The sequence below is a fragment of the Anolis carolinensis genome, unplaced genomic scaffold (assembly GCF_035594765.1).
Source record: "Anolis carolinensis isolate JA03-04 unplaced genomic scaffold, rAnoCar3.1.pri scaffold_9, whole genome shotgun sequence".
In the NCBI taxonomy this organism is placed as follows: domain Eukaryota; kingdom Metazoa; phylum Chordata; class Lepidosauria; order Squamata; family Dactyloidae; genus Anolis; species Anolis carolinensis.
In genome coordinates this window covers 2,064,061-2,077,804 of record NW_026943820.1, presented here as the reverse complement: position 1 = coordinate 2,077,804, position 13,744 = coordinate 2,064,061, and the positions used below count along the sequence as shown (strand labels likewise).

The 13,744-nt window shown below is 45.2% G+C and overlaps 1 protein-coding gene across 2 annotated transcripts in view; it reads left to right on the top strand.

Annotated features, from left to right (window-relative positions):
• The window catches only part of gse1 (Gse1 coiled-coil protein), a 417,176-nt gene that overhangs the window by 353,574 nt on the left and 49,858 nt on the right, over positions 1-13,744 (top strand). For both annotated transcript variants that reach the window (XM_003227120.4, XM_008120256.3), the window contains exon 3: positions 5,718-5,936. In XM_003227120.4, coding sequence (XP_003227168.3) covers positions 5,718-5,936 — 219 coding nt within the window. The remainder of the gene's footprint in view (positions 1-5,717; positions 5,937-13,744) is intronic.

Here is a 13,744-nt window from a genome sequence, read left to right as displayed (position 1 = left end):
TCCTGATACAGGACATATGTCATCCAGTAGTCACCATGATTCAAAAAATTGCATTGGATAGACCACATGAGCTCTAGTTCCTGATACAGGACATATGCCATCCAGTAGTCACCATGATTCCAAAAATTGCATTGGATACGCCACATCAGCTCTAGTTCCGGATACAGGACATATGCCATCCAGTAGTCACCATGATTCCAAAAACTGCATTGGATAGACCACATCAGCCCTAGTTCCTGATACAGGACAAAGGCCATCCAGTAGTTACCATGATTGAGAACATTGCATTGGGTAGACCACATCAGCCCTAGTTCCTGATACAGGACATATGCCATCCAGTAGTTACCATGATTGAGAACATGCATTGGGTAGACCACATCAGCTCTAGTTCCTGATACAGAACATATGCCATCCAGTAGTCACCATGATTCAGAACATTGCAATGGATAGACCACATCAGCTCTCGTTCCTGATACAGGACATATGTCATCCAGTAGTCGCCATCTGCTCGCCCACAGAAAACCATATTTTATCATCTAGAGCTGATGTGGTCTATCCAACAGAATTTTCTGAATCAGCCCCCCAAATAGCCCAGGAACAGGCTCAGTGCTGCCCCTTAATTTGGAAGAGTGTTGCACTCCAAAGCAGGGATTCACCTCTTTACTTAACACACAATCCAGTCCAAGGTAAAATAGCAAAGCAGTTTATTGAATTATGTGTGTGTATTCAGCAAAATAGTGTAAAAACCAAAGTCCAAAATTCGGGAATAATCCTCAGAGTTTAGGGTACATGATATGCATCAAAAACCAGAAATACAAAAACAGGATAAATCCAAAACATGCAATACAGGAACAGCCTTTAGAAACTTGAAACATGAAACATGAACACAAGGAAACCTGGAACTAGAAATCCCGTGGAAGTCTTGACTTGGCAGAAGTTCTACGCTCTAATATCAACGTTGACTAGACTGAGGAAATGATCTTTTGGTTTCTCTAATATAGACAGGGCTTTTTGACTAATAAATGACAACCTTCGTATTCTCTCTTGAGAAGCTCTTATGTTGATGGAACCTCCGTCTCCTATCTAGCTGCTCATTAGTCTGTCCACCTGGCCTTTCCTCATCTGAGCTCAGTTCTGTCTCTGACCTTGCATTTCTAGGGAACTACCTTTCTGGAATGTGACCTCCCTCAGGCAGAGAGCTCTCATTTTCAGGGCTTAAAATCTCTTGATTGTTGTGCTGGTCTGCAGGCCCAAACTCCCCAATGTTATCATCAGGCCCAGAATCCCCATTGAGATCAGGTACAGGCACAATCCAAGGCTGGACGACAACAAAGAGATCAGACATCCAGATGAGAAATCTCTTGGGTTGCGTCTGATGGGGAAAGAATGCCGTGTTGTGGCTTGAGTGTTGGGCTGAGACACTTCAAGGCTCGGGTTCGGATCCTGGCTTGGCCACAGGCTCCCCAAGGCCTCCAACTCATTCACTGCCCTTCTGTTTCGTGCCCCTTTTCTGTTCTCTTCCCTCCCTTACCTTGCAACACAAGCTGACAGAGCGATGCTAATTTTAGCAGAGCTAATGAAGCTTCTCATTTGAAATTCTATTTTAAGTGACCCAACATCAGCAATGCCGCTTTCAAAGGCAGGAGTGGAAGCTCTGACGCTGGGAGGGGAGGGAGCAGGAGGTGGCTTGCAAATAGTTCCCAAATTGGGGGGTGATGGGGAGGGCCGTATAGTATACCCTTATATTGTCTAACTAGCCACTTCATCACATTCACTAAATTCCACCGAGTCTGGTAACACACTGTGTTCATCACATTAGGTTGGCTGTTAGGCTGTTAGGAATTGTGGGAGTTGAAGTCCAAAACACCTGGAGGGCCCAAGTTTGCACATGCCTGGTCTAGCCGCTCTCTCCATCATAGTGTATGAAGGTAGGGAAATCTGTTTCAGGTAGGGAAATCATCAGAGGTGGATGTCTGTCTTCTTTACACCTCAGTGGAGGTGGATGTCTGCTTTGCACCTCAGTGGAGGTGGATGCATGTTGATGTTTTGGACTTCAATACAGTGTGATGAAGACAGAGAAATCATCTGTTTCAGGTAGGGAAATGAGGTAGGAAAATCATCAGAGATGGATGTCTGTCTTCTTTACATCTCAGTGGAGGTGGATGTCTGCTTTGCACCTCGGTGGAGGTGGATGCATGTTGCTGTTTTGGACTTCAATACAGTGTGATTAAGATAGGAAAATCATCTGTTTCAGGTAGGGAAATGAGGTAGGAAAATCATCAGAGGTGGATGTCTGTCTCCTTTACACCTCAGTGGAGGTGGATGTCTGCTTTGCACCTCAGTGGAGGTGGATGCATGTTGCTGTTTTGGACTTCAATACAGTGTGATTAAGATAGGAAAATCATCTGTTTCAGGTAGGGGAATGAGGTAGGAAAATAATCAGAGATGGATCTCTGTCTTCTTTACACCTCAGTGGAGGTGGATGTCTGCTTTGCACCTCAGTGGAGGTGGATGCACGTTGCTGTTCTGGATTTCAATACAGAAGTATGACTTATAGACTTCAGTGAGTACAACTACAGTGTTCCCTTACTTATCGTGGGGTTACGTTCCGGGAGGTCTCTCTACTTACCTATGGTCTTCTGAGATCGTCTAGATCAGGGGTCCCCAAATTAAGGCCCATGGGCCGGATGTGGCCCTCCAAGGTCACTGACCTGGCCTCTGTCCTAAACTTTAGACTAAGGGTTGACCTAAGTCTGACATGACTTGAAGGCACACAAAAACAATCCTAATTTTGGACTATTTCATCATAGTCTGGCCACCCAACACTCTGTGGGACTGTGAATCGGCCCCCCACTTAAAAGGTTTGGAGACCCCTGGTCTAAGCAATTCACCCTTGGGCGTCTCCAAAAGCCAGAGTGGGTTGTGAGGACACCCGGAGCCAATTCCTTGCACACCGGGGAAGCCGAATCCCGGAGCCTGTCTCTGTTCCATCCACGTTCTCTCCTCCTGCCTTCCACAAACAGATGGGAAACCCACAAGTTCCCCCCAGGCCCGGACTGTGTCAGCGCTTTGATTTCCTCCACGGAGTTGTTTTGCAGAAGGCTGGTGGATGCTTCCACCGGTTGGGGTGGCTTTGATGTATTGTTTGGAGGGGAGTGCATGCGCGCGCATGGCCCTGTGTGGGCGTTTCTTGGGAGACGACTCTTCTCAGAAGGTTCAGGGGCTGTGTGTGCAAAGCAGATTGTTCCTGGCAACTCGCGACTCCCACCGGAAGGCAGAGAGGCGGCTCTCTCGCCCGGGGCTGAGATCCTGCAAAAGCAGCTCTTTTCAAAGCTTCCGCTTGGGTTGCTTTCTCTTCCTGGGTCCTGCCTCTGGTCTGACTGGAAGGGGAGGGAGGAAGCCAGCACGGGCGCCTTTTGTGTCTGCTGCCGGAAAAAGGAGATGCCGTGAGCGGCCTTCTTCTTGAAAGTCCCTCCCAGGGAGATTTGGCCTGCCGTTCCAGTCCTGATGTCCCAAGGTGTAGGTATCTTGAATGGGCATTTTCCCTACCAGTTGGCCTGGGTCACCAACTGGTAGATGAATCAGGTTTTCAAAGGACAACAAGAAGGTTTTGGATTGACCCAAGGATTCACTCTGAAGGTGCTGGCGAAATAGATTCCTTCTGAAGCATTGGGTTTGCTGAGGATATCATTTTCTTCAGGGTTGGCGATGGTTTAAAGTAGGGCTTGGTTGGTTTCCCATGTTCTTCTCCGGGACCTTCAGCTGCATAGACTGTTGTGAAGTTGGACAGACAAGTTTTCCTCACCCTTTTAATGTTTAGGGCAGGGGTCCCCAAACTAAGGCGCGTGGGCCCAATACAGCCCTCCAAGGTCATTTATTTGGCCCCTGTCCTAAACTTTAGGCTTAGGGTTGACCTAAGTCTACCTAGTCTTTGGAGGTCTCTTTGCTTACTTATGGTCTTATGAGATCGTCTAGGTGGTCTTTGAAGGTTTCTTTGCTTAGCTACGGCCTTGTGAGACCATCTAGATGGCTTTTGTAGGTCACTTTCCTTATCTGTGGTCCTAGGAGATCGTCTAGATGGCCTTTGAGGGCACCTCCCCTTACCTATGGTCTTATGAAATCATCTAGATAATCTTTGAGGGTCCCTTTCCTTATCTATGGTCTTCTGATGGCCTGATGAGATCATCTAGATGGCCTATGAGGGTCTCTTTCCTTATCTATGGTTTTATGAAATCATCTAGATGGTCTTTGAAGGTCTCTTTGCTTATTTACGGCCTTGTGAGACCATCTAGATGGCTTTTGGAGGTTACTTTCCTTACCTATGGTCCCATGAGACCGTCTAGATGGCCTTTGAGGGTCCCCTTCCTTACCCATGGTTTTATGAGATTGTCTAGATGGCCTTTGGGGTGCCTTTCCTTACCTATGGTCTTATGAAACCATCTAGATGGTCGTTGAGGGTCCCTTTCCTTACCTATGGTCTTATGAAAGCATCTAGATGGTCTTTGGAGGTCTCTTTGCTTACCTATGGTATTATGAGATCGTCTAGAATAGGGTATTTTCTTCATATGATTTCCTTCTTCCTGGCCTTGTGTCTTCCATTATCAGGGGGCGAAAAAGGAAAAAAATGGGAATGCCATTCGAATGTGGACTTGGTGGCAGAGCAAGTAACTCCACTCTGTGTCCAAACTACACTTTGTTTCCATCTTAACTTATTTATTGTTTCAGAAGTGAATTGAGGGTACAGTTATAACGTAGCTACATCTTAGCTACAGTTGCTTCAGTAGTGTTAGTGTTACCCAGTGTTGGTGTTACTCATGGCTTCACCTCCATGGATCTATTCACATACCAGCTACAGAATCCATACCAATATCTATTGAGTTCATGCAGCTTGTAAATCATGACTTATAGTCAGTGACTGTGCAAAACCAAGAGTGACGGAAACTGGCAGCTTGTAGCACATGCAGATGGAACGTCATGATTTGCACCATTGTGATAAAAAATTGTGTGCATGTGCAGATAGAACTTCATGATTTGCACCGTCGTTGAAATGAAGCTGGGACTGCATGTGCATTGGATGGATCAGAAAAGTAAATTAGCCTTGTAGATATATTGATGCCGTGCAAGTTGGGCAACTTGAGAAACTGCAAGTCACTTATGGTGTAAGAGAATTGGCCGTCTGCAAGGACACTGCCCAGGGGATGCTTGGATGTTTGATGTCTTATCATCCTATGGGAGGCTTCTCTCATGTCCTCTGTATGGGGAGCTAGAGCTGGCAGACGGGAGCTCACCCTGCTCTCTGGACTCAAACCACTGACCTGTTGGTCAGCAGTCCTGCCGGCACAGTTGGGCCAATGAAAAATGCTTTTGTAATTATAACTACAGGGATCTCAATACTGTGAGAGCTGTTCGGCAATGGGACACTCTGCCCCAGAGTGTGAGGGAGGCTTTTAAGCAGAGGCTGGATGGTCGTCTGTTGGGGGTGCTTTAAATGTGACTTTCCTGCTTCTTGGCAGAAAAGGGTTGGACTGAATGGCCTTTGAGGTCTCTTCCAACTCTATGATTCTAATACATTTCTGCTGAAACATTGAGGGTTTGAAGGCCTCCCGGTCCCAGTTCTCATGATTGTCAGCCTTGTGATTGTCAGGTGTGACCCCCTGGGGTGATGTGACTGACGCCTTCTCCCCCATTGACGTGGATTCTTCTTTTCGTTGTTTCAGGCATGAGCCATGAGCCAAAGTCACCTTCGCTAGGGATGCTCTCCACCGCGACCCGGACCACGGCCACCGTCAGCCCCCTGACCCCTTCTCCTCTCAATGGCTCCCTGGTGCCCAGTGGCAGTCCGGCAGCCAACAGCACTTTGCCAGTCCAGTCCGCGCCCTCCTCCAGCTTTGCCGCCGCCCTGCGCAAGCTTGCCAAACAGGCCGAGGAACCCAGAGGTAAGAGAGAGCGAGGGGAGGAGAGGGCTGGTGTAACACTCCTGGGTGGCGCGAACACTGGGAACCAACACAGAAGCCAATAACAATATAATATCTTTATTAAAGCAAATAAAGTTCCAAATGGAAATAAGCAGCAAAGTAAAAGTAGCAATTGACCTTCCAGAAAAGATCAGTTTTAGTCCAATAAGATAAAGTCTTATGACCAGTATTAGAGTTCAAAATCCAGAAACCAAAACACACTCTAACTCTGTCTGAGTTTTGAGTGGGGAAAAGAGCAGGGAGCAAGAAGAGTCCTTTAGAATAAATGTCCAAATCAGGATTTCAGGGCAAGGCAAAACTAGATGTTCAGGAGCTGAAATGCAGTCCCAACTTGGCAAGAAGGTAAACCAACACCCGGTCTACTCCAGAGTAAGCGCACCGCCAGGCCGCTTGGAAATCAGGAACAAGAGACAACGATGCTTCCCAGTCAGAAGTTAAGTTGACACTGCGCCAAATGTTTTCAGCGCAAAACTTTTATGGAAGTTCATAAGCTCCCCCAGAGCAGGTGCTGGACTCCCCAATTCTTCCCAAGAAAACTGGTCCGCCAAAGACATCTCATCAGGTGCCTGCCTCCCTAATTCTTCCCAAGAGAACTGGGCTAGCCATAATTGCCTCGCTCCGCTAATCTGGCGCTTCATCGTAAACTTCATCGTACAACATAATAAATTCAAAATTCAGGCAAAATTCAATGCCTTACATATATATAAAAATATATCACATATTTTAATCAAAAACATACAACTGTAGATTAAAACAATTAAAACTATTAAAAACATCAAACATAGACATATGTATGAAACATATTACAGCAATTAACATAGATCCCTATATCTGGTTTGAGGAAACCAGAGTACGAATCCTAGAATCCTAGAGTTGGAAGAGACCTTGTGGGCCATCTAGTCCAACCCCGTTCTGCCAAGAAGCAGGAAAATATCATTCAAAGCACCCCCGATAGATGGCCATCCAGCCTCTGCTTCAAAACCTCCAAAGAAGGAGTTTCCACCACACTCTGCAGCAGAGAGTTCCACTGCTGAACAGCTCTCTCACACACACAGTGAGGAAGTTCTTCCTCATGTCCAGGTGGAATCTCCTTTCTTTCCTGTAGTTTGAAGCCATTGCTCCGCATTGTAGTCTCCAAGACAGCAAAAAACAAGCTCTCTCTTATCTATGACTTCCTTTCACATGGCATAGGTTGGAAATTGTTGTGGTAATCTCTGAGCGGTTAGACTCAATTTAACCCTCTCTGGGGGAGATTCCACCAAAATGCAGCAGAGTAACAAAAGCAAAAGCTTTCAAATGCAACAGTTACTTACACTGGACGAGCAAAGAGAAGCTTTTCAGCTTAGGATGGCAATCGATTGCAGAGTTTCAGTAAAAGTTCAAAAAGTATTTATTCAGGTAAAAAGAACTCCATTGTACATAGAAAGGCTTAGGAGCTGTCTAGTCTACTCTAGACTGGTTTCTAAGGAGAAAATAACAAACATCTAAATAGTTACATCTTGGCAGGAGAGACAGCAAGATGCTTCTTGTTAGCTAGAAGAACAAAGGGAGAAGAGACTGAACCAAAATGGTTCCAACCTCATGGTCCAGTTTATTGGGGCCATGAAAGACATTCTGACCAATGAGAAGTTAGTGTCCCTAAAGAGTCACATTTCTACTAACTTCAAAGTAAGGGATGTGACGTAAACAGGATAGAGTGAAACACAGTAAAGCCTATCTAGGCATGCTTTGGAAACAGGGAAAGGATTCCCTCATTCTAACTCTATCATCTATCTGACTACATTTAGACTTGAGTAGTCCGGGATGATTCCCAACAGAAATGACTTGAAGGCACATCACTAATGCTTTGCGCATATAGAGGGGAAATGTCCTCCATTTAGTGTGCAGTTGCCCACTCTGATCTACAACTCGAGAACATGAGACACATGGGCGGTCCTTTCCATGCCCTACTCTTACTGCTCTCTATGCACACTTTCTCAGTGTCCCCATACCCCAAATAGAAGCAGTAACTTCTATTTGTTAGATAAAGGACAATGGGTTTTCCTTCTACATCAAGAGACACAGAGCCATGGAAATGGGTTGTGCCGATGTCCTTGAGCAGTATATTGTTTGGGCACCAGCGCGAGCAACAGCGCAATATGGGCAACCGTCCTGTGTCCGCACTGAGCCCCCAACACTTCTCACCCCCTGCTCTTCCGCTTTATTTTTAGCCTCCGAATTGTGTTCTCTCTTCCCTGTGCCGCTTGCTTGATGGGCTAATGTCTTTCCTCGGCACCGTGTCTCGAGGGGGCAGTTTAAAAATTCAATTCAGACAGAGTAATCCAAATGCCATATCATTTGCCGTACCCCGAGAGAAAGTCTGGAGCGGGAGCGGAACGCAGGGAAGAATCTGTCCTTTTCCCCGGCAAATAGGCCTCGTTGCTGCCGCCACCGCCGCCGCTGCCATGCTTCATTGAAATTTTATTTTTCCTAAGGCTCCGAAATGTGTTCGTTTGCCATCCCGAGCTCCCCCGCTAAATCACAAAGTCGGCGGCTGCTGGGTGCCAGGATGGTGAGGTGCACATCTGAATATTTTTCTCTTTAATGGGCTATTTAATGGGAGCCCGGCTGAAGGCGGAGGAGGTCGGAATTAGCCGAGGCCCGGCAGTTGCAAAGGTTCGGGTTGAGAGATTTGCAAAGTGGGGAGAGCATCTGAAGTCTTTTCTGATAGTGGAGGCAGGAACGGCCCTTGCCTTTGTTTTCATTTGAATCAAATTGATTGCCTGTCTTTAATCTAGATAGCAAAGGCCTCCACTTGCTCACCATTGAAATGAATGTGCCCACACACAGAATATATGGGGTAGGATTACTTCTTGTTTGAAATAGCAACCTTCCAAGCCTTTCACTATTTATTTGTTGATGTATACATTTGCTAACCTGTATTCTATGTGTATATTGAGTTGCCAGTTTAACTGTATCTCTTTGGTGTGGAAGGGACTATAGACGCGTGATCGTACTGAGCATGTTCAGACTCAGGACTCCGTTTTGTATTCAGTGTGATTATGGACTTCAATGTGTTAAGTTTGCTAAACACCTCAGTGGAGGTGGATGCATGTTGCTGTTATGGACTTCAGTACAGTGTGATGAAGATAGGGAAATCATCTGTTTCAGGTAGGGAAATCATCAGAGGTGGACATCTGCCTACTTTACACCTCAGTGGAGGTGGATGTTTCCTTTACACCTCAGTGGAGGTGGATTCATGATGGGATTGTTGTGTGTTTTCTGGTCTGTATGGCCATGTTCCAGAAGTATTCTCTCCTGACATTTCGCCCACATCTATGGCAGGCATTCTCAGAGGTTGAGAGGTGGATGCATGTTGATGTTTTGGACTTCAGTAGAGAAGTATGACTTATGGACTTCAGTGAGTACAACTCTACCTAATGACTATGGACTATTGATTAAGAATGATACTTGTGTACTCAACACACAGAGAGAACTACGTCCTATCTATAACTGAACAAAAAAAAGTACCTGTACAGTGAATTAATACAAGTAAACAAGATGTGTTATTTTTCAAAGAAGACTTTGTTTTTTAATCTCTGAGTGCATATTTTAAAGTAAGAGGTTTCAAGGGAGTGTATATCTTTTGGACAATTGCAATTAGAAGTCCAAAATCATACTGTATCCATTGAAGTCCATGTGTGTTTATGTATGTATTTTATCCTGTTTTATTGTGATTATCTGGGCTTGGCGCCATGTTAGCCACCCTGAGTCCGTGCAGGGAGATGGAGGCGGCGTATAAAAATAAAGTTATTACAGTAGAGTTTCACTTATCCAACATAAACGGGCCGGCAGAATGTTGGATAAGCGAATATGTTGGATAATAAGGAGGGATTATGGAAAAGCCTATTAAACATCAAATTAGGTTATGATTTTACAAATTAAGCACCAAAACATCATGTTATGCAACAAATTCGACAGAAAAAGTAGTTCATTATGCAGTAATGCTATGTAGTAATTACTGTATTTATAAATTTAGCACCAAAATATCACAATGTATTGAAAACATTGACTACAAAAATGCGTTGGATAATCCAGAACGTTGGATAAGCAAGTGTTGGATAAGTGAGACTCTACTGTATTATTATTATTATTATTATTATTATTATTATTATTATTATTATTATATTGTTATAAGTCCAAACTCATACATGCATCCACCTCCACTGAGGTCTTAAGCAGACTGATAACAAAATGGAGTCTTGAGTCTGAACATGCTCAGTCCAATCACATGTCTATGGCTCATCCTACATTAAAGAGGTCAGTCAAACTGGCAAATCAAGATACACATGCAGTACAGGTTAGCAAATGTATCCATTAAGAAACAAATAGTGAAGGCTTGGAAGGTTGCTCCGAGAAGGGGAGAGAAACAAGAGAGGGATTTCTCAAACTGGATCTGTAGGAACCATAGTTTGCTTCTGCAGTGCCAGCCGCTGCACATTTGGGCCTTCCATCCTCATTTGACGTTACGGCTTGTACGTGCCAACGTGGCTTGGAAGCAGATGGCTCCCGACCCCTGTCGTAGGTCCTCGGTGGGGCAGCCATCTTCTGCTTAGGCTATTTGGAGACTGTTTTGGCACCGGCGCGGGTCCCGGTAGCTGCTTTGTTATTCCGCCGCGTCTGTTCCTTTTCAGAAAGCGCTTCCTCTAAACAGAGGTTTCGTTGTACGTGGCAATTATCTAAATTGGAGCAGAGGAGAGTGAGTCAATTAAGGCTGGCAACATGGCAGCGTTTGGTGCTTCCGCGCAGGTGGGCCAGTGCGTGCGGCGCTCTCCCCAAGGCGGGCGCAGCGCTGTGTTCACAGTTCAGAGAACAACCCGGAGGCTTCTTGGATCCGGATGCCGCTGCCTTTGGAGTCGAGATGGATGGCAGCTGCCGCCAATCTTACTTTGGGGAGAAGGGAAACAAAAGAGTGCCAAGCGAGTAGCACAGGTGGAGTCTCCCCTTATCTGAAATGCTCGGGACCAGAAGAGCTTCGGATTTGGGAATACTTGCACATATGTAATGCAATTATGCCTTGGAGACAGGACTTGAGGCTAAACAAGAAATCCATGTTTTCTATGCCCCGGGTAACGTATAAATAATTGTGCGCATGAAAACAATATTGCGTACACTGAACCATCCAGAAGCAAAGATATCCCTATCTCGGCCACAACTGTGATCAAGATTGGAATAGTTTAGAATCCTCGATGAGGGATGCTCAGCCTGCACCTAATTTCCTGAAATTCCCTCTGTTATTATTACAGTAGAGTCTCACTTATCCAACATAAACGGGCCAGCAGAATGTTGGATAAGCGAATATTTTATATATATATATACACACACACACACACACACACACACACACATATACACATACGCGCGGGGGGTTGGACTGGATGGCCCATGAGGTCTCTTCCAACTCTACTATTCTATGATTCTATGTTGGATAATAAGGAGGAATTAAGGAAAAGCCTATTAAACATCAAATTAGGTTATGATTTTACAAATTAAGCACCAAAACATCATGTTATACAACAAATTTGACAGAAACAGTAGTTCAATACGCAGTAATGCTATGTAGCAATTACTGTATTTACGAATTTAGCACCAAAATATCACGATATATTGAAAACATTGACTACAAAAATGCATTTGATAATCCAGAATGTTGGATAAGCGAGTGTTGGATAAGTGAGACTCTACTGTATTGTGTTCTCGAAGGCTTTCATGGCCGGAAACACTAGGTTGCTGTGAGTTTTCCAGGCTGCCTGGCCATGTTCGAGAAGCATTCTCTCCTGATGTTTCACCCACATCTATGGCAGGCATCTTCAGAGGTTGTGACGTCTGTTGGAAACTAGGAAAGTGGGGTTCATATATCCGTGGAAAGTCCAGGGTGGGAAAAAGAAAGAACTCTTGTCTGCCTGAGGCAAGTCTGAATGTTGCTACTGGCCACCTTGATTAGCATTTGCTGGCCTTGCAGATTCAAAGCCTGGCTGCTTCCTGCCTGGGGGAATCCTTTGTCGGGAGGTGTTAGCTGGCCCTTGATTGTTTCTTGTCTGGAATTCCCCTGTTTTCTGAGTGTTGTTCTTTATTTACTGTCCTGACTTTGGAGTTTTTTTTTAATACTGGGAGCCAGATTGCGTTTGTTTTCATGGTTTCCTCCTTTCTGTTGACATTTTCCACATGCTTCTTGTGGGTTTGAATGGCTTCTCTGTGTAGCTGGACATGATGGTCCAGCCTTTCTGTGTTCTCCATGGTCTCCTTCTGGGTCGGTTCCCCAGAATAGGTCTTGGAGGCACTGCTCTGTCAGCAATGGCCGACAGAAAGCTCTGGCGTGGGCTGGTCCAGGAGGTCACGAAGAGTCAGAAGCAACTGAACGAGTAAACAACAATGTAGACTTCTTGTCCACAACTACATGGTGTATGTTGCACATCAGCACTGGTTCACCTTGCTCTTAACACACACTCCGGCACAGCAGGCTAGGTTTAAACAGTTTATTGGTAAAAGATAGCAAAGTCTGAATAAAAGCAGTAAAGAAAGCAAACTTCCAAATGCAATGGCAGTCAATAAAAGCAATATAATCCAATAGTAAAAGCAATTCACAGAATATAAATCCAAGTCTCTGATATAGGAAATTAGTCCTGAAACCAAAGCACCATGAACTTCAGAGTAAAATCCAAAACACATTTTCCAGGCATGAACATAAACGAGAATCCTTTTCCATGAGCTAGGATAAGGCAGGAGATGTGCTTCCCAGAATCAATGTTGTTTTGTCTGAAATCTCTCTCTGTTTCCCCTTCATTTACCCATGTTTACAAGCCAAAAAGGCATTTCTCTGCCCTTGAATTCCCATGCGTTTGCCAGCTATTCTAAGGGAGCGTCTGGGGCGATGAACCTTTAATTCTATTCTATGATTCTATGATTCTATGATTCTATAATTTTAACCTTGTATCTCTATCTAAGGGAGACTCTTCTGAGTCACTGTCCGAAACACCTGGAACTTGTTGATGTTCGAACTCCTGGGAAAGGTCACCCTTATCATTAGTTTCTGTTTCCTCGCTAGTCTGCGGCCTCACTGACAATTCACCATTCCAGCATCAGAGCCTTCGAGATTTCTCTTCATCATTGCTTTGGTCAGCCTGCAAAACCCCAAATCCCCCTTCATCATCAGACTGATCCACAACAGTGTATGGTAGACTCCTGCAGGGATGAGAGGACCCCTTTAAGGGAGACTCCTCTGAGTCACTGCCCGAAACACCTGGAACTTGTTGATGTTCGAACTCCTGTGAAAGGTCACCCTTATCATTAGTTTCTGTTTCCTTGCTAGCTTGCAGCCTCACTGACCATTCAACATTCCCAGCATCAGAGCCTTTGGGATTTCTCTCTTCAGCATTACTTTGGTCAGCCTGCAAACCCCAAATCCCCCTTCATCGTCAGACTGATCCACGACAGTGTATGGTAGACTCCTTCAGGGATGAGAGGATCGCTCTTGTCCTTTGCTAAAGGAGCATGTGTTGGATTTCCGTGGTGGGTCTGTAGATAGTTTGTAGGTTGTGTTTCTTCATCGTCTTGCCTATGTGGTCAGTGATTCGCTTGATTTTTTTTTTTCGTGTCAGGAGCAACCGGAGTTGCTTCTGGAGTGAGAGAATTGGCCGTCTGCAAGGACATTGCCCAGAGGACGCCTGGATGTTTGATGTTTTACCATCCTTGTGGGAGGCTTCTCTCATGTCCCCACATGGAGCTGGAGC